Below are 18,225 nucleotides of genomic sequence, written 5' to 3'. Positions count from 1 at the left end.
GGGGGGCAGGTCGTGTGTGTTGGGGTTTTGTGCGAGGGGGGTTTTGTGTGTTTGGGATGGCGTTAGTTCGTTCTTTGCTAATTTGCAGCTCGGGTTGGGGAGGGCTTGCGGGTCACTGGCTCGGTGTGTTGCGGGGGGCGGTCCACTGGCTCGGCGTGCCGCGGGGCGGCGGTCCACTGGCTCGGTGTGTCGCGGGCCGGCGGTCCACCCATCTCAATATACTAAAATCCTACTATGCAAATTAGCTTCGAAACAACGAATGTGCTACTATGCAAATGAGGGGCAAGCACGTCTGCACACGGTCTGACCCACTCGACGCCTCTTCGAACGAGATCGGTTTCGAGGCCTCCTCGAAACGTCCCGCTTTTTCCTCCGTTCGATCCCGTCCGTCGACGTGAGTCTGCAGCTGGCCTTCGATTTTCGATTCGGTCCCGTCTTCCTGCCTGAAAATCCTCGAAACAAACTTTTTCTAGGCGGAAGTTGCTTTGCTTGCGGACCTGATTGCCTCTCCGGAGAAAAGGTTACGTCGGGTCGTTAAGCGTGTTAGGCTTTGTCAGCGAGGTCGTTAACCGGCACCTCTTTGTGCGGAGAAGCAATTAAGTGCGGGATCCTCAAGTTTCTGCGAGCTTCCATTTCCTTTGCAGGAAAACCTTGCTGCGTCACAGCTCGGTTCTCCCTTCTGGATGGAAGTTTTGATTCGAGGTTTTTTGGAATCGAAACAGCTCGCTTGCGACACCTTTTTCCCAAAAGCTCGAGACCGTACGAGCAAAAGTTATGATTGTCATGATTATCTCATTGTTGTTGCTTAAACTACTAGGCACTCTCATGGTTATCATGATCTTTTGGCGATGCGTTCCGATGACGTAGCGATTTGCATTGTTGCAGGGACAGTTTTTTTCCCGGTAACTGAAAAATTCCCTTTTATGGGGGATCGATTGATAAATGACCGTGCAATTTGTGTCAAAACAGTCTCAACTGGACAAAACCATGATATAAATTGACGCGAAGATCATTTTCCAGCCAGGTGCATTTTAGAGCACACGGTTGGAAAGAAAGGTTTGGAAAAAGAAGTCGACATGTTTCTCACAATGGACCCTTGATTTTGGACGCAATTTTCAGTGTGAGTATTGTTTATTCTTTTCGCTTATGTTTCTGCACCTTGCCTTGCCATTTTTCTAACAAAACGCCCTGCCCCTGCCGCGAAATATTTAATAGTCGCCCCTTTATTGAATACTATGTTTCTGTTGCTCTTTTATTAGCTACAACATTGAATTTACCGTCTGTTCTTCTGCTGTTTTTGCAGGACAGTGTCGAGAACACGATTTGAATACCTTTCCCAAATTGAATATTCATCAGGTTAGTGCGTTTGTTTTCGGGGCTATTTTCATCCCTTTTCGTTTATCTACGTTTCAAAATAGAGGTATTTTATATTTTATTATTTATCAATTTGTGCAACGAATTCTCAGCGAATTGTGACGCCTAGATTCAGGAAATTCAAACTTTATAGGACAGTTTTGCCTGACGAGTTGCGAACGACGATCAAGCTACGCCCCCTTTGTGATGTGACCCCATTGTCTGCAAGGTCGTTATTGGGGAAACTTTTCGTGAGTGCGGATCGTTAACGATCATTAGTGACGCACCGATTAGGAACCTTGATCTTCGATGTCGACATTTGATTTTGGTAAACTTGCTGCGTCACAGTTTTCATATCGGTTATTCTTGGATTTTTTGCAGGACATTCCCGTGGCAGATTGACCAAAGTATTGTAAAAGATATTCTCATCCAGCTTCATCACACGGTAAGCGATTTTTGATATCAAAGATCTCTTCGTGTTTTACTTCGTTTATACTCAAATTTTTTTCGCCGTTTCTTAGATAGTTTTGCCTGACGAGTTGCGAACGACGATCAAGCTACGCCCCCTTTGTGATGTGACCCCATTGTCTGCAAGGTCGTTATTGGGGAAACTTTTTGTGAGTGCGGGTCGTTAACGATCATTAGTGACGCACCGATTAGGAACCTTGATCTTCGATGTCGACATTTGATTTTGGTAAACTTGCTGCGTCACAGTTTTCATTTCGGCTATTCTTGGATTTTTGCAGGACATACCCGTTGCAGATTGACCAAAGTATTGTAAACATATTATCACCCAGTTTCATCACACGGTAAGCGATTTTTGATATAGAAGATCTCTTGGTGTTTTACTTTGTTTACACTCAAATTTTGTTTCGCGTTTCTTTATATAAATACGTTGAATGAATTCTTAACGAAAAGCCAAGTGTTTATTTAGAAAAATTAAATTTTTCAATGCAGTTTTTCGTCTGTTGCGAATGCCGGTGAAGTTACACCTCCTCCTAACCCTCGCGATTGATTGATTGCTTTCGCGATATTTTCTGCGAATTTTTACTGCCCCTTTTTGTTTAAATATTCATGCTACACCCTTAGTGACAAGATTTAGTAGAGTTTTTGTAAACTTCATGTTGCCCTCATCGTGGTATAGAAATATAATAACTTTTTCAATACATTTTTCCATCTATTGCAAATGCCGGTGAAGTTACGCCTCCCCTAACCCCTCACAGTTGATTGATTGCTTTTGCGATATTTTCATGGATTGGAAGCTGCCCCTTTTTGTCAAAATAATCATTCTGCTCTTTTTTTGTACGTGTTTTTCTACCACTTTTAGACCAATTTTACAACTGCTAAGCAATTTTTCCAGCCATTTCCATTTCGACATGGAAACATGCTTTAATGAATTGATTCTACGCGTACACACTAGCGCTGAAATTTAATAACCATTATTCCTCTTTTTTTCAGGGCATTTGTGAGACGTTTTGACACCACGATTTGAATGAAAGACATTTCTTCTTTGGCCTTTGTTTCGTTGTAATTTGATTGATTTAGAGGATCTTTGTATGTTTATTGTAAAGTTGAAGAATAATTCAAGATTTTGCATCCTGCTCTCAAATAGTTTCAGCGATTGATAGGACCCCTATTTCATAGATTTTCCTACCCTACTTCCAATTGGTTTTTTTACGAGGGTGTTTATGAAACACACGGTTCCCTCATTGCATTTTTACAGAGTTTGCCCCCTATGCGTTATAAACATCTATTAGATTTTGCTTTAAATGTCCTATTTAACTTTGGAGGATCCTCAACTCTAGCCATTTATTGTTACCAATCTTGCAATTGGTTTTTTACGAGGATGTTGGTGAAATACACGCCTCCCTCATTGTGATATATTTGAGGGTTTGCCTCATATATTTTGAAAACATCAGATTTTAAATTTTGCTTTAGTTATGGATTTTGTTTTGAGGATTCTCCACTCTAGGGTTGGCTCGCCAATAGTAACTATTAATTGTTGTTGTTTTCAAAATAAGCAAACATTTTGATAATTATTATGATGATGAAGTAAATATTTGTTTTTCTGCTAGAAATCTGCCATTGAACACAAGTTAGGATAGTTGATAATCAGTAAAGTTTTATAGCATGATAAAAAGTCCTCAAAAATGAAACATTAGTGGAAGTGCTCAAAAATGAAACATTTGTGGAACTATATATGTTCTCTTTCGGCAATATTTTAGACACAGGTATTAAGTAAAATTCATATAAAGATTAATTTATTTTCAAATTTGGTCGAGGGTGAAGAGGAAATAGATAAATGACTTTGCTGGATGCCTCTTCGTGAAAATATCGAAATTTGAGCTTCTCCATATAAAATGGAGGTCGGGGGCAACCAAATAACAAGTCTATTGCTTTACCAAATTTGAAGGCCTCATCCATTGGTATTAAAATGTCAAAACGAGGCGGAAACGCCCGAGCTGATATTAACACGCCACCTAGCAACAATGAAATCACGTGATTTGAATCAGAAAGGAAGATTCTGTTAAAAGAAGCTAGATATATGTGAACTGTACCAAAAATAGCGTTAACATGATTATAATCTCGAAAAATCATCTGACCTATAGACAATTAATTGACAAGGTCTTAGTAGTACATTTAAAACGAACACCACCAACCTCTCCAACAGTTGAATGGTTTCCAAATTTCTTTTATTTGGCAAATAAATCAATTAATTGAGTCCTGGATGATAGACCTACTTATAATACGTACAGTAACAAGGTTCCCACATTAAACGCAATAATTAGGCTAGGCTGACCAGCGTCGCAATTTAAGATGCCTGGGTATTGTCAGAAATTGTAATATGAAAGAACCATTTCCACAACATCAAACCTACTGTGCACTTGAAGAACGTTGAAGCTACCAATAAACATCGTTTAATTGCCTAAAAATAAACTACAGAATGTTTGGAGCACACGGAAACAGCAAAATCACACCTTTGATAATCTACTGAGTTATTGATTTAAACTTTAACTGCTCTCTCACGCTTTTCCTTCACCAATTTAGCAACCACCTTCTTTCTAATAACAAATTATGTAAAAAATCCTTCCCTAATAATGCAATTTTTCAATAATGTCCTTCCGCGTCACAATACATATATTCTGCTCTCTTCTAAAACCCATTTCAAGTTTCTCTCAAAATGGCAAACGAGCAGGCCCCAATGGTGACTGCTCAATACTCATTCGATTTACTCCATGTTCCATAAAAAATATGTCATAAGATCCCACACTTTATCTAAATAGACTACAATTCACTGAAAAGTTTCTACTGAATGTTATTGTAAATAGACTACAATCCTCCATAAAGTTTTTACTTAATGCTATTGATATTTATTATTATGGAGTGGAAGTAAACTAGCCTTTCTTGGCGACCCCGCCAAAGCGGGGTCTTGCAAGGCCCACCTAGCCTGAGTTTCCATTCTTGACGACCCCGCCAAAGCGGGGTCTGGGTGGCCCGCCGGCCCGCGACAGCCCGAGCCAGTGGACCGCCGGCCCGCGGCACGCCCAGCCAGTGGACCGCCGGCCCGCGACACGCCCTGCCAGTGGACCGCCGGCCCGCGACATGCCCAGCCAGTGGACCGCCGGCCCGCGAAACACCGAGCAAGTGACCCGCAAGCCCCCGCCCAACCCTAGGTGCAAATTAGCAAAGAACGAACTAACGCCATCCCCAACACACAAAACCCCCTCACACAAAACCCCAACACACACGACCCCAACACACACGACCCCAACACACACGACCCCAACACACACGACGTGCCCCCCGCAGAGGCGTGGCTCCCGCACAAAAGAGGCTCACGCCAAAAAGAGGCTGTACCTGCTCCCCCGCAGAGGCTGCAAGAACCACGCCCTCTCCCATCACAAAATTCTTCCTCAAAAAAAAGTGCAAAAAACACTCGCACTCCTGCAGAATTCAGCGAAAAAATCACTCGCGATCCTACGCGATTTTTACTCGCACGACTGTCACAGGCGCTAGAGGGCGGGGACCTTTTTTTTCGCCTCTCCTCCCCGCCCTCTAGCGCCTGTGACAGGAGTGCGAGTAAAAATCGCGTAGGAGCGCGAGTGATTTTTTCGCTGAATTCTGCAGGAGTGCGAGTGTTTTTTGCACTTTTTTTTGAGGAAGAATTTTGTGATGGGAGAGGGCGTGGTTCTTGCAGCCTCTGCGGGGGAGCAGGTACAGCCTCTTTTTGGCGTGAGCCTCTTTTGTGCGGGAGCCACGCCTCTGCGGGGGGCACGTCGTGTGTGTTGGGGTCGTGTGTGTTGGGGTCGTGTGTGTTGGGGTCGTGTGTGTTGGGGTTTTGTGTGAGGGGGTTTTGTGTGTTGGGGATGGCGTTAGTTCGTTCTTTGCTAATTTGCACCTAGGGTTGGGCGGGGGCTTGCGTGCCATCACAAAATTTTTCCTCAAAAAAATGTGCAAAAAACACTCGCACTCCTGCAGAATTCAGCGCAAAAATCACTCGCGCTCCTACGCGATTTTTACTCGCACGACTGTCACAGGCGCTAGAGGGCGGGGAGAGCGATATCTCTGCTGTAAGTGAGTACAATAACATAAAATTTTGTAACAAGTGACAATCTGATACGTTTAAAATGAAAGGATAAAGATCCCGAATGAAAATTGCCCCCTTGTTCTATTTTTAGACTGGGGTACTCTGCCCTAGACCTTTATTGACGGTACTATCGTATCTCAGTCTCACTTTGGTAGAATATGTTATACAACTAGTTTTGTCTGTCGTGCATCGTGTTTGTGGTTCGTTATTGTTAATGAGAATGTCTTTCGATGTTTGCGCCAGTCCATTTTATTTGTCATCGTGCCATCGCTATTTCAGTTGTTTTTAGTCATTTGCCGTTAATTCGTGTCATTAGGGTTTTGTGTGCGTCACTCATGTTGATAAAATCGTATGTTCTTTCAGTGTAAGTCCAGTCGAGTCGAAATTGTCGTTGAAAGAAGTTGTTATTTTGCATTTGTTGGTTGCCACTAATTTATATTATCCCTGTTGAAGAATCTTGGTTTTAAAAAAACGTTATTTTACAAATAGCATGAAACTGTGCAATAAGGGGAAGTTTGATACGCTTAAAAAGATAGGAAATGGACCCCGACTGAAAATTGCCCCCTTGTTCTATTTTTAGACTGGGGTACTTTGCTCTAGACTTTTATTGACGGTATTATCGTATCTCAGTCTCACTTTGGTAGAATATCATGAAACTGTGCAACAAGGGGCAGTTTGATACGTTTAAAAAGATAGGATTTTGACCTCGACTGAAAATCGCCCCCTTGTTCTATTTTTGGACTGGGGTTCTTTGCCCTAGTCTTTTATTGACGACATTATCGTATCTCAGTCTCACTTTTGTAGAGTAGCATGAAACTGTGCAATAAGGGGCAGTTTGATACACTTATAAAGATAAGATATGGACCCCGACTGGTAATTTCCCCCTTGTTCTATTTTTAGACTGGGGTACTTTGCCCTAGACCTTTATTGACGGTATTATCGTATCTCAGTCTCACTTTTGTAGAGTAGCATGAAACTTTTCAATAAGGGGTAGTTTGATACGCTTATAAAGATAGGATATGGACCACGACTGAAAATTGCTCCCCTTGTTCTCTTTTCATAGTGCAAGATATGAATAGGAACTATATCACATCTTTCTCACCGTATCAAACTGCCTTTATATTGAGAATTTCCGTTCTCCGTTTATGGCCAATGGTAGAATTAGGGTTCTGAATCAGAGTACCCCAGTCTAAAATAGAATTTAGGGAGCATCATATGATTTGGGTTTATTTTACATCTTTTTCGGCTCGTTAAACTGCCTTTATATTGTGAATTTCAACTTTCTATGAACTGGAATTCACTGTTTATGGCCAATTGTAAAACTAGGGGTCTGGACCAGAGTACCCCAGTCTAAAAATAGAATTTAGGGACAAATTATGAATCGGGTCTAAATCATACCTTTTTTGTCTTGTTAAACTGTCTTTTTATTGTGAATTTTAACTTTGTATGACCTGGCGCTCTCCGTTTATGACCAAAGGTACAATTAGGGGTCTTGACCGGAGTACCCCAGTCTAAAAATGATTTTGGTCTATATCACATATTTTTAAGCGTATCAAACTTGGTGTTTTCTGAAATTTTGGTGCTTGTATCAAAATTTGCACAATTTTTCCTATATCTCCCTCACTATAACCTATTCTGTACACAACCGCAGTTTCCTGATTGCTGTCGACCCAACTGATGACTGCGACGTCACAAACTGGCCTTGATTTTCGCAAGTACTACCTAATTTCAAACTCTGATTAAACACACTTTTGCTGGTCAAATTATGACAATTTTGGTGTCAAACGTATCGGAAAAGTTTTCTTTTAAATTTATCATCTGAAGCTGAGCATGTTCTAACCTTGCTCTTATTTTTTGGGCAAATCGAGCCCTAGTGTTCTTATAAAGTATGTTCTTATTAAAAGAAGAATGTAAACAACTTTAGGGAGTTCATAGAGGAAACCAAACGGGAAACACCGTACACTTTCCACAGCCGTGATAAGTCAAGGTAAACAGGCTATAAAAAGGTGCGCAGATAAAAAAGTTTGCCAACACTATGAAGATTTCAGTTGTCGAAAATTCAAATCTAGGCGTCTCTTGTCTAAACCGCAAGAAATTGCATCTGAATGAAAAGGGAAACGCCTATCTAGCAAGGAAGTTTTTTAAACTTTATCAAAACTTTTTGGACTGCGGTGTCTCCGCTTGATGAAAACGTCGATATTTTGGTGTTAGCCGATACAAAGGTCGATTCATCTTTCCCCACGAGCCAGTTCCTAATCGACGGAAGTTTGGTTTATGTAAGAGATAGCCTCTTTTTCAAATATGTTGACTTGACCTCGTTGGCGCCGAACCTGTTATCCAGGTCATGCCAATTGAAATTAATGTTAGAAAACAAAAATGGTTGATAGTATCAATCTATAGTCCTCCACAGCGAAATTCAGAATATTTTATACAAGAAATATCAAAACTTATTGATAAATATTCTAGACATGATAATGTAATGATGCTTGGAGACTTCAATCTAGAATCAGATGATAATATTACAGATAAACTTGATATTGACCCCCTTTTTAAGGACGTACAACAACAAATGCATGTGGAACAAATGGTTTTGAGTGCAATATATAAGTACAAATATCAGCCACCTGTAAAGGTGATTAAAAAAGTAAAATCAAACGGCAAAACCTTTCATACTCTGAAGAATGCCAGATAAAAGACTTACTCAGTATACTCCAATGTTTGCCTTGTTTCAAAGCCAATTTTAATTTATGGAAATATATTAGATAGAGAATAATTTTAATTCTAAAACACAAATAAACAGTCTTAGTTTGATCTTCACAAGATGAGAAAAACAAAAACTAAAACAATAATTTTCATCATCGAAAGAAAGTATTAACGGGATAATTGATATATTCTGTTAGTAAAGGGTTTTAGTGCAATCTAAATACAGAATTGAGTTATTGTTATTGGAAACTTATGCCTTGCACCTCCCGCAACCCCTCCCCCCACCTCCCAAAAAATCCATAAATTTGCATCCCAGCAACCAGTATATATAAATTATGGTCAAATTATGAAAGAATTCAAGTTTATGGACAACAAACCTTGTTGTCATCATAAATTAAGAGCATTAATTTTATTTATATACGCAACTTGCTAACTTAGGTTTGATATTTGCTGGACATGAACCATTTGAAAAGACTGACATCTCTTCTTCTAGAATGCAGAAGTGGCTGGAAGACATCAAAGAATGGCTATTATGTCTACAAGGTAACCAGCGATGCTAGCCTGTCTGAGCCATTAAAGGTCAGCGGTACATTTTCTGTCAAGCAATACAGCCGAAACCACAATGCTCTCCTTACAGTAGAAGATTCGAGTGGAAATTTTGTCTTTCAAGTCTCTTTTGATAATGGTAATTATGGCTATTTCATCTACAAGGCAACGCTATTTAATCTGATCATTCATTTTTAAAATGGTGCAGCTTGTCAACAGGTCAAGAAAAACAGTTTTGGACCCCTGATCAAATCTCCCGTATCTAGAAAATTTAAATTCTGCATGGTGCACCTTGCAGCTCATAAAAATGTTTAAATTGCAACTATCTTTTAACTCATAAACTATCAAAACATTGAAAAATTAGATCGAACAACACTTCTCATCCTCATTTGTTAGAAGCATTGCTTGACATAGCAAGTTGAAAATCATGTCATTGGATGCCTAAAAGAAACAACAATAGCCAGAAATCTGTTGAGCTTCTTTTAGATAAATATAAACTGTCTATTTACCACAAAACAGAACCCTTTTTTGAGGGAAACCCTTTTTATTGCTACTGAAGAGTTCCTCCTTGAAAATATCCATAATTTTTGCACTTTCACTTACTTTAAACTCTTTGCTAAGACCTTAGGGGCTTTAAAGAACGGAAGTTTATAACAAAGTAAAAATTATATTAAAAATCGGGCAGAGAAGTATTCTCTCTGAAGTTGGGATACTCAGTGTCCACTTTACAGAATTTCAAATTTTCCCATCGTACTGTTTTATTTCTTATATGCAAGAAAGTATTTTTAAGTATAGCTTTTGCAATAAGTAACATGGACATTGTAGTACCATTTAAGCTAAGCTGCTGATGCTTGTGCTCATGTTTGTACAAAAAACCATGAGAAGGCAAGCACTATTATTTTCTTTTTGAGGGATTATAATGGCTCGATGTGAAGCTTAAGATGCTTCTTTGCGGTAAAAATCAGTCTGAGAACCATTCATGTGCATTAGGAAATTTTAAGGCTAAACAATTTCTACAAACTGAGACAAGTGGTTTTAATGTCATATTAGACAGTAACGTCGGTGACTTTTAAATGTATTGATAAGCTAATGATCGTATTTCCTCGAATGTGTGCCCGATGAAAGTGACGATTCATCTCATATTGTGACAGAGGCTGCCTTTGAAGAACATCTTTCATCTGAGGGAATACGATTATCCCCTTAAACCCACCATTGAGACGACTATTAAATTGAGATGCATATATCTTCATGATATTCTTTCGTTATTCCAACAATAATCAAATTGTAGGATGGTCGAAAATTACAACGGAACCCAGTCCTCGCTATTTTACTGCTTCAAAGAAGGAGATGCCAACAACAAACTTTGGGTTTCCATTTTTCTTCGAAGTAATTTGCACTCAAATAAAGGAATCTTCAAGATATTTGAAAAAGGTAGATGTACGTGTTTCGCACGGCGAACAAATGACGCACACATTGGAATCATACGAAGATTCAAAATGGAATTTAGAAAAGGCGACAATTTACCTTGGTGGATACAAGAGAAAACTTTTGCAAACTGGTTCCCTCTTTGAAGGCTGCATTTCTGGTGTGATGTTTCTAGGCATTGACATTATAGGAAAAACTTTCCAGCATGACCCAAGCAAAAAAAATCCAGTGAAAGGCAGTGGCCCCATTGGTGCATTCTGTGATGTATCTCAAATTTGCGACGACAAGAACGCAAGTTCACTAGGTAGGCCATTTCATGAAATATGTAAAACTTATTGACTGAGTTTAAGAAATAGAGCAAAATCTTTAAATATAATTGAAGGAACCCTAGAAAAAGCCGAGGATAGAGGTTTACAATTGTGACTTATTGTTATCAGGGGCGAAACTTCACTATTTTCATTCGGGGGGGGGGGGGGGGGGAATGAGGCTTAGATGCCCGACGAAAGGGCGTGGCATGCTTGATGAAAGGGCGTGATACATGAACTTCATTTTTAGAGCACATCGCCTCAAGGGCTGAAATCATCGGGAAGCCCGAGAGAGGGTCTTTAGACTCAGGCTGTTTGTTTAAAGTCAAGAAATATGCCTCTAGTTTTTCTGGTGTTGGCTATAAACATTTCTTTCCGAAAAGCAAGCATTTGTAAGGCCTGTCTTTTCTATTAAAGAAAAAAAGTCTTCACCTTCTAAATCACCTAGCTATTAAAAGAGCAATTCAAGAAAGAGATTGAACTAGGGTCTCAATTTTATCAAAGTGGAACACCAAAACACAGCTTGGAAATTTCGGAATTTAGAAACAGCTACGCAGATAACAATGTTTCAACAAAAAAGAGCTTCAGTTGCATTTTCTGAGTTTCATTTTCAATTTTCGGTTGCTCCTGAAGGAATTTCAACAATTTTAGACACCCAAGCACAGAGTAAGTATCTCTGAAACAAAATCCCTCAAGTAAAGAAAAGCTTTTTTATTGGAAATATCTTACAGGTAGACCTATCATCAAAGCTCAATTTTCATGTTTTCGTAATCATGGGTATTGTTCAGAAATAGAATAAACTCGAAAGTTTTTTGCATTTCATATCTTAACTACAATTTCTTGATAAATTTTCTATTATTTCCCGCTTGAACTGATTCAAACTTTCTGTTACTTGTAACGGTTATTCGAATTCTTTTAGTTAAAAAACTTTGGCCTCTGTATGACCATTTTCTAGCGAAGGGTGCAATACTTTCGAACCGTAAGTGTAAAACCTTAAGAGAATTTTGGGGCATAACTCCTTATGAATGTATGATTAAAGTTTCATACATTTGGAAAAGAAAGTATTGATTGATTTTTCTTAACAAAGTATTCCGAGATGGTATATCCTTCATGCTTTGATGCTGCTAAAATTGTCAGTGTTCCATGGGCTCCGAGGCAGATTGGAAAGTTGGGGGGGGGAGGGGGGTTGTCATAGGAAAATTTAGAAATCACAACATAAGATTTTGAAAAAAGCTCTCTTGTTTTGCAAAAAGTAGGGGGGGGAGGGGTATGCACAGTGTTCATTTCCTTCTTGCATCAAACACACTTTACTTTCCGTCTTTACTTTCGCTGTCGAACAATACTTCAGACTATGGTGATGTGATTTACCACCTTCCTTGCAAGGAAATCAGTTCAAATAGCCGCGGCAATATCCTGATGCAAAAACTCGAATCGGTACAATATTCTGCAGCATTAGCAGTAACAGGAACATGGAAAGGTACCTCTCGTGAAAAGCTGTATCAAGAGTTAGGATGGGAATCCCTGTACTTGAGAAGATGGAGTAGACGACTCTTCATGATCTACAAGATCATTAACAATCTGATGCCAGATTATCTAAGAGATCCTATTCCCCAGCTGATTCAATCATATTATGCTTTTCGTAATCAACCCGTTGTTGGACAAATTAGAGCCAGAACTGAAAAATATAAGTCAAGCTTTTTCCCAAACAGCTTACATGAATGGAATCAGCTTGACCCTGAAATCAGAGAATCGCCTTCCATTGATATATTCAAGAATAGATTGCTGTCAATCATTAGACCACTTTCTAACTCTGTTTTCGGTATCTATGACCCACGAGGGCTTTCTTTATTAACTCAACTTAGGGTAGGGTTGAGCAAACTAAATTTCCACAAATTCAGTCATAATTTTAGTGACACAATCAACCCGATGTGTCCGATCAACGATGGTCTTGAGGATACGGAGCACTTCATATTGTCATGCCATTCTTTTGAAGAACAAAGACATGACCTCCTCGCTTGTGTCATTCCAGTACTGCACTCTTTTGAATTTACCAACGTTCCTAATCCTATCCTTTTACAGATTCTTTTGTACGGCGACAAAAAATTGCCATTTGAAGTAAATAAATTCATTTTGGAATCTACTATTCTGTATATTTCAAGAACGGAACGCTTTGAATGATCATAAAATCAGTTTGATCAAATATCCCTTAGTCTTGTGTCTCACCCACTTATTTGCCTTTTTCAGTTTTTCAAAACGTATTATCTTGTACCTGTAATCTTCTATATATATATACTTCTTTTCTTTTTTTGTAACATTGATTAAGTGTAAGTGTAGCGTTCGTATTTGTTTCTCTAGTTGCATGTAATGGCCATGGGGTTGGCATTGTCCATTGCTCTCCATGGTATCGTACCTGTAGTATCGTAAAGTAATTAGCAAGTAATGTAGAATGTAATTTGTATTGTAACATTTTATCTGGATATAAAAAAAAAAAAAAAAAAATACTTCAGACTTCATCTCGAGGCGAAGATAAACATGTGCACGTCGAGCTCGAGACGAGAGCGCTGATCGGTGGACGAAAGACAGAAATGTATATTTGTTGCTGTTCCTAGCCTCGTTTTTGTCTTGTTTTCCCAACTGGGAGGAGATTGAAAAAAGATGGGGGAAAAGACCATGAATTAAAAAACCAAGCTTGGGCAAAAAGTAGCAATAAAAGTGCGACCTAAAGAGAATTTCCAGATTTGCCCGACAAAATCTGCTTTTTTGAAGATTGGGGGGGGGGGGTGCAGCACCCCCCATACCCCCCAGTAGTTTCACCCATTATTGTTATGTTTAGCCCATCAATAAGTGTGTGAGTGTTATCATACACACTGTTTGGCCAATAGTTGATGAAGCGTCTTATATCAAACTTTTATGTTAAAAATAGCTTAGACTGCCCATAACGTACTTCTGTTTTATTGCACATTTTTTATAGTTTGGTTTTTTACTTAATGTCTTTTTACCCCGCACGCAGTGTACTTTGGATAAAACACACTTAATCTGATTGAACTGTAATTCTTTAATGAACATAAATCAGATCATTAAAATAAAAGAAAGAGGATATCACACAAATCAGTTCTGTGCATATGTACATTAATAATTGTGAAGATCGTAATATATATACAGATTCTTAAAATAATTCATCATTCTTCTGTAGCAAAGATCCCATGCTGGAAAACTGACGGCAAATGTTTTCTCTCCTACAAAATGACGCCTGTGAATTCAATTGGTGTTATTTTAAATATCACAATGAAGTACTCGACGACAATATTCAGCCAGAAGAATAACATGCTATTTGTTATTGAAAATGAACATTTCAAATTGGGACTATCGGTCGAAAAAGGTAAAGTGCCATTTATTGGGTCGTTTGGAAATGTAATTTTTTTAAATTGGCAAAAATCACTGAAAATGGTTCTCATTTGCCAATGTGGATACTATTCGCGGCATTGAAATCGAATTGAGTTAGTTATGAATAAGCTTCAGTATACAAAATGCAGTGTAAATTTAAGTAAATGTTTCGTCATTTTGCTACCTTGTCCAGCTTTGTTAAGTTTTCTTTGATCTTGCTCTGAAATGTGCCGTGTGCAGTATTTAATTCGATTTTGTTCTTAACCGTAGTTGAAGCTCCTATAGGCTGAGTCTCACAAGATCAAGCAAATTTTTTAACTTCGCTTTTCTGCACTTTTGATTTTCTTATTAGGATGTTTTTGCCCTGTACACTCTAATTACAGAACGATTGCTTCTGTATTAAATACGTAAACACGTGGACAGGCAGCATGTGAAATGATGTGGAATTATATAAACCTGTCTTACAACATTGAGACTTGTAGGCTTGAGCTCCCTTGACTTACATTTTACAGGTAGATATCACAGAAAATTTTCGTTATTCGATAACAGATCATAAGTTGACTTTCACTAATTGTGCTCTTTAAACAAAAGTATTTTCTACTGCTTTTCGAGTCCATTGTAACCTTTTTAAAGCTGTTTTTATTCAAAGTTCTAGCCATCTATGCAGTATGATTTTAGACATTTTGTAAGACCTCTTCCTATTCAATATTTTATTATGCAATGAGCCTTCAAATAGCACCAACGAAAGCAGAAACGGTTTTGCTTATGATCCTTGAAGTGCCTTTCGTAAATACAACTATCCAGCCTCTCAAATTTTCTATTACCATAATTTCATGTGAATGAGAATAATGCATTATATTTTTTATATATTTAGATGATCTCCAATCAACATATGCCGGCAAAACTTCATTTTCATTTTCATCATCAAAATCTGAAATTCTTGGCTTAAACTCAGGAGCAGTTATCTCTCAAGAGATTTTAATCAAGCAAGATTCAAAGTTTGAATGGCCGTATCTCTATTACGCTCATAGCCCCACGTATAACGTATTACCAGGCGTTCCGAATTTTGCCAATCTAACAGTGCATGTTGGCGGGATCAATAATATGTTTCATGATTTCTTCGACGATTGCATCCACAGCGCTTTCATCAATGGTTTTGATGTTGTTGGTGCCTACCTGAGTGAAGGAAGTCAGAATGTCACCAAAAATTGCTTATTGGAAACTACAGCAACTCCTACAGAGTCAACTCCTTAAATGTCAACTCTTTCAAAGTGAACTTCTTCAAAGTCGCTACTTACGCTGATAATATTGCTGCTAAGAGGTAGAAATTAAGATATAACGGGTAAATAAGCTGTCACGATATCTTTATCGTTTTTCATTTATCGCTGTAATGAACGTTTTGCTTTTGCCTATCATGAGCATTTAGGCCGGTTTGATAATAACATTGTAGTGGTTTAGCCCAATCCTCCTTGCTTTGACTTTATCATTTGATACTTTTGGTAATATTTGATACTTTTGGTAATATTTGATACAGTTGTATTTAGATGTAAAAAAGTAATGGTTTTGCTGCAATTTATGTTATAGAAAAGCTTATGCCTGCTCCTGCCTGATAATACTTGATGTCTTGGTATTACTTTCATGGAGGCTTCTGCAGTTGAAATTTAGTATGCATGCATTTAGTATACTTTAGTAAAACGACTAACAAGTTGAACGGACATTAGACTAATTGAGTGTAAAAAGCTGCTTAAATTTTATCCTTATTTTGCCATTAAAATTGTAGTGAGTTTTCTATTTTTAAATTAACCATTAATGCATTTTTGCAACTTTCCATCGTTATTGTCATGACCATTTTCTTTAGCGATTTCTTTTAACAGTCGCTGCCCTTATTTTTTTAAGCTTTTTTATTAAATGCTGTTTGTTTGTTCACTAAAGTATGCTTATAGCATTTTCATGATGCAACGAGAAGTTGTAATCGTGATACAACGTGTTATCTTGCAGTCAAATCTTTCGTTACATTTTATTTGTCATAGATTGTTAATATGAAGATGGATTGAATGAAAAATGGATTAAATGAAAAATTAAATTCAAATCAATTTAATTCATACAATATTTCATTTCAAGAATAATAGAAGAATATATCAGCACCAATCGGAGATAACAAATATTTTAATGATGAATAGCTTAAAATACTTTTTCTCGGGATCTGGGAGAACCTAAATGCTCTGCGCCCAATTTTTATAAACATTAACAATAAAAATAGAATAAGAAAAGGAAAAGAAGTCCTAGCAGCTGATATTTCCAACTGATCAAAACAATTTATCTTGACGAAACTCATAGCTATACCAATCAGCGTTTACGGAACAACGGAATTTGGACGAAATTTGTGAATTATTTATATTTGGCAATTTTTCGACAGAACGACGGAATTCTCCCTGCAAGCCGGAGGCGGATTTGTTTGATACAGGGCCATGCAATACGGATTTTATTAGATTTTACACATTTTTCAAATTCTTCACCTGTCTTCACGAAATCTAGTCTTTGGCTTTTGATTTGTCTATGAATTTGTAGTTTAGAAAAGAAAACCAGGTCAATTTTGGCACGTGGAACAGCCGATTTTTACTAAAAATTTTTTGAATGGACGAATTTCTACCCCTAATAAAGACCCCCACTTTAAGAAGTGCCGTTTTTGTTTCAAGAAGCTTCAATTTTGAGCTCAGCATAATGAAAGAATGCCCTCTTGAAGTGTAGGGCCTCTACAACTTGGATGCCTCCTACTATGACCCTGACTCCATTATAACTCGTGCTTTTAAGTTAAACAAGAAATTTAGAAAATTTCATTACTTAAATGCAGAGTTTCATTTTGAATCAAGAGACTTTTTCATGGCCTGATCAGAACTTCTTCTGACAAAATGTGTACCTTTTTGGCCCCAGTCAACCCAACCCATTTAATATATTTGATGAAAAATCCACTCCTTATTTTCATTGTTGAAAATTATAAATCTGGTAATCTCTAAGATGAGCTGCTTCAGTATTTGATGTTAAGCCAAAGAATGTCTACAAATTAATAGCTACAAATGTTTGGTAAACAGAAGCACATTGCATATGAGTACTCATTTCAAGCAACAAGTAAAAATTGCACTATATGCCTTATTCATCTTACCATCTGAACCCTACATGTAAAATGGTCTAGCAAAGTCTAATCCTGTTTATAAAATGGTCGTGATTTAGTTATCCTAAAATCTGGTAATGGTGCAATCGGGAGTGTACCATACGATTTACCCTCCAATCTTTTCAAGTCACACAAGGTTTAATAATCTTCTTAACAAACTCTATTTCTTGTGTGATCCAAAATCTAGATCTGCAAGTGTGCCTTTAATTCTAGAATGGTGTACTGTTTCATGACAATAAAGAACAATTAATTTGATAAATCTGTGATCCTTTTGTAGAAAAATAGGATTTTTAGCTTCAATCTCTAAGTCTGAATTATATGTTCTACCAACAAAAATATAAACTCCATCTTTCTTTACTTTTCCCAACTGCTTTGAAACCTTCTGAAACTTACTATCATTTTGCAATCCAGATTGACAGCAGGGTTGCCAGGTGGTATGGGTACTAAGAAGCCAAACCGTTTATGAAAATAGGCCAAATCACGTCAAAATAGGCCAAATTTACCCATAACACAATGACGTCATATCATGTACGTTGCCCCTTCCATCAGCAGACTCTGTAAGCCAGACATATTGCGCTACCTAAGACTTCTTGTACTTCCTTGCACTGTAATATCTACTTTGCCTCTTGGTCGACATAGATTAGAAACTCGAGAAAATAAAGGATCATTCACTATTTATTGTAACTTTTTACTAATGTGTCGATCAATCTCTGCGATTATGCGTGTTATTGATTACTGAAATTTTGCTAATT

General features: G+C 37.9%; 1 protein-coding gene and 1 long non-coding RNA gene across 2 annotated transcripts in view; both read left to right on the top strand.

Annotated features, from left to right (window-relative positions):
* Positions 1-18,225, top strand: part of LOC135685681 (uncharacterized) — a 106,780-nt gene that overhangs the window by 74,892 nt on the left and 13,663 nt on the right. The window contains exons 2-3 of the mRNA XM_089110649.1: positions 9,138-9,329; positions 10,479-10,919. Of these exons, the coding sequence (XP_088966775.1) occupies positions 9,138-9,329; positions 10,479-10,919 (633 nt within the window). The remainder of the gene's footprint in view (positions 1-9,137; positions 9,330-10,478; positions 10,920-18,225) is intronic.
* Positions 969-3,410, top strand: LOC148959448 (uncharacterized). Its single transcript, XR_016144151.1, has 5 exons — positions 969-1,120; positions 1,304-1,356; positions 1,735-1,798; positions 2,100-2,162; positions 2,812-3,410. It is a non-coding gene; the product is annotated as an uncharacterized LOC148959448 (long non-coding RNA).

The sequence above is a fragment of the Rhopilema esculentum genome, chromosome 10 (genome assembly GCF_057945365.1).
Source record: "Rhopilema esculentum isolate cy_ngs chromosome 10, ASM5794536v1, whole genome shotgun sequence".
NCBI lineage: Eukaryota > Metazoa > Cnidaria > Scyphozoa > Rhizostomeae > Rhizostomatidae > Rhopilema > Rhopilema esculentum.
The sequence above is the reverse complement of the archived record's forward strand: the minus strand, read 5'-3'. Positions and strand labels throughout refer to the sequence as shown.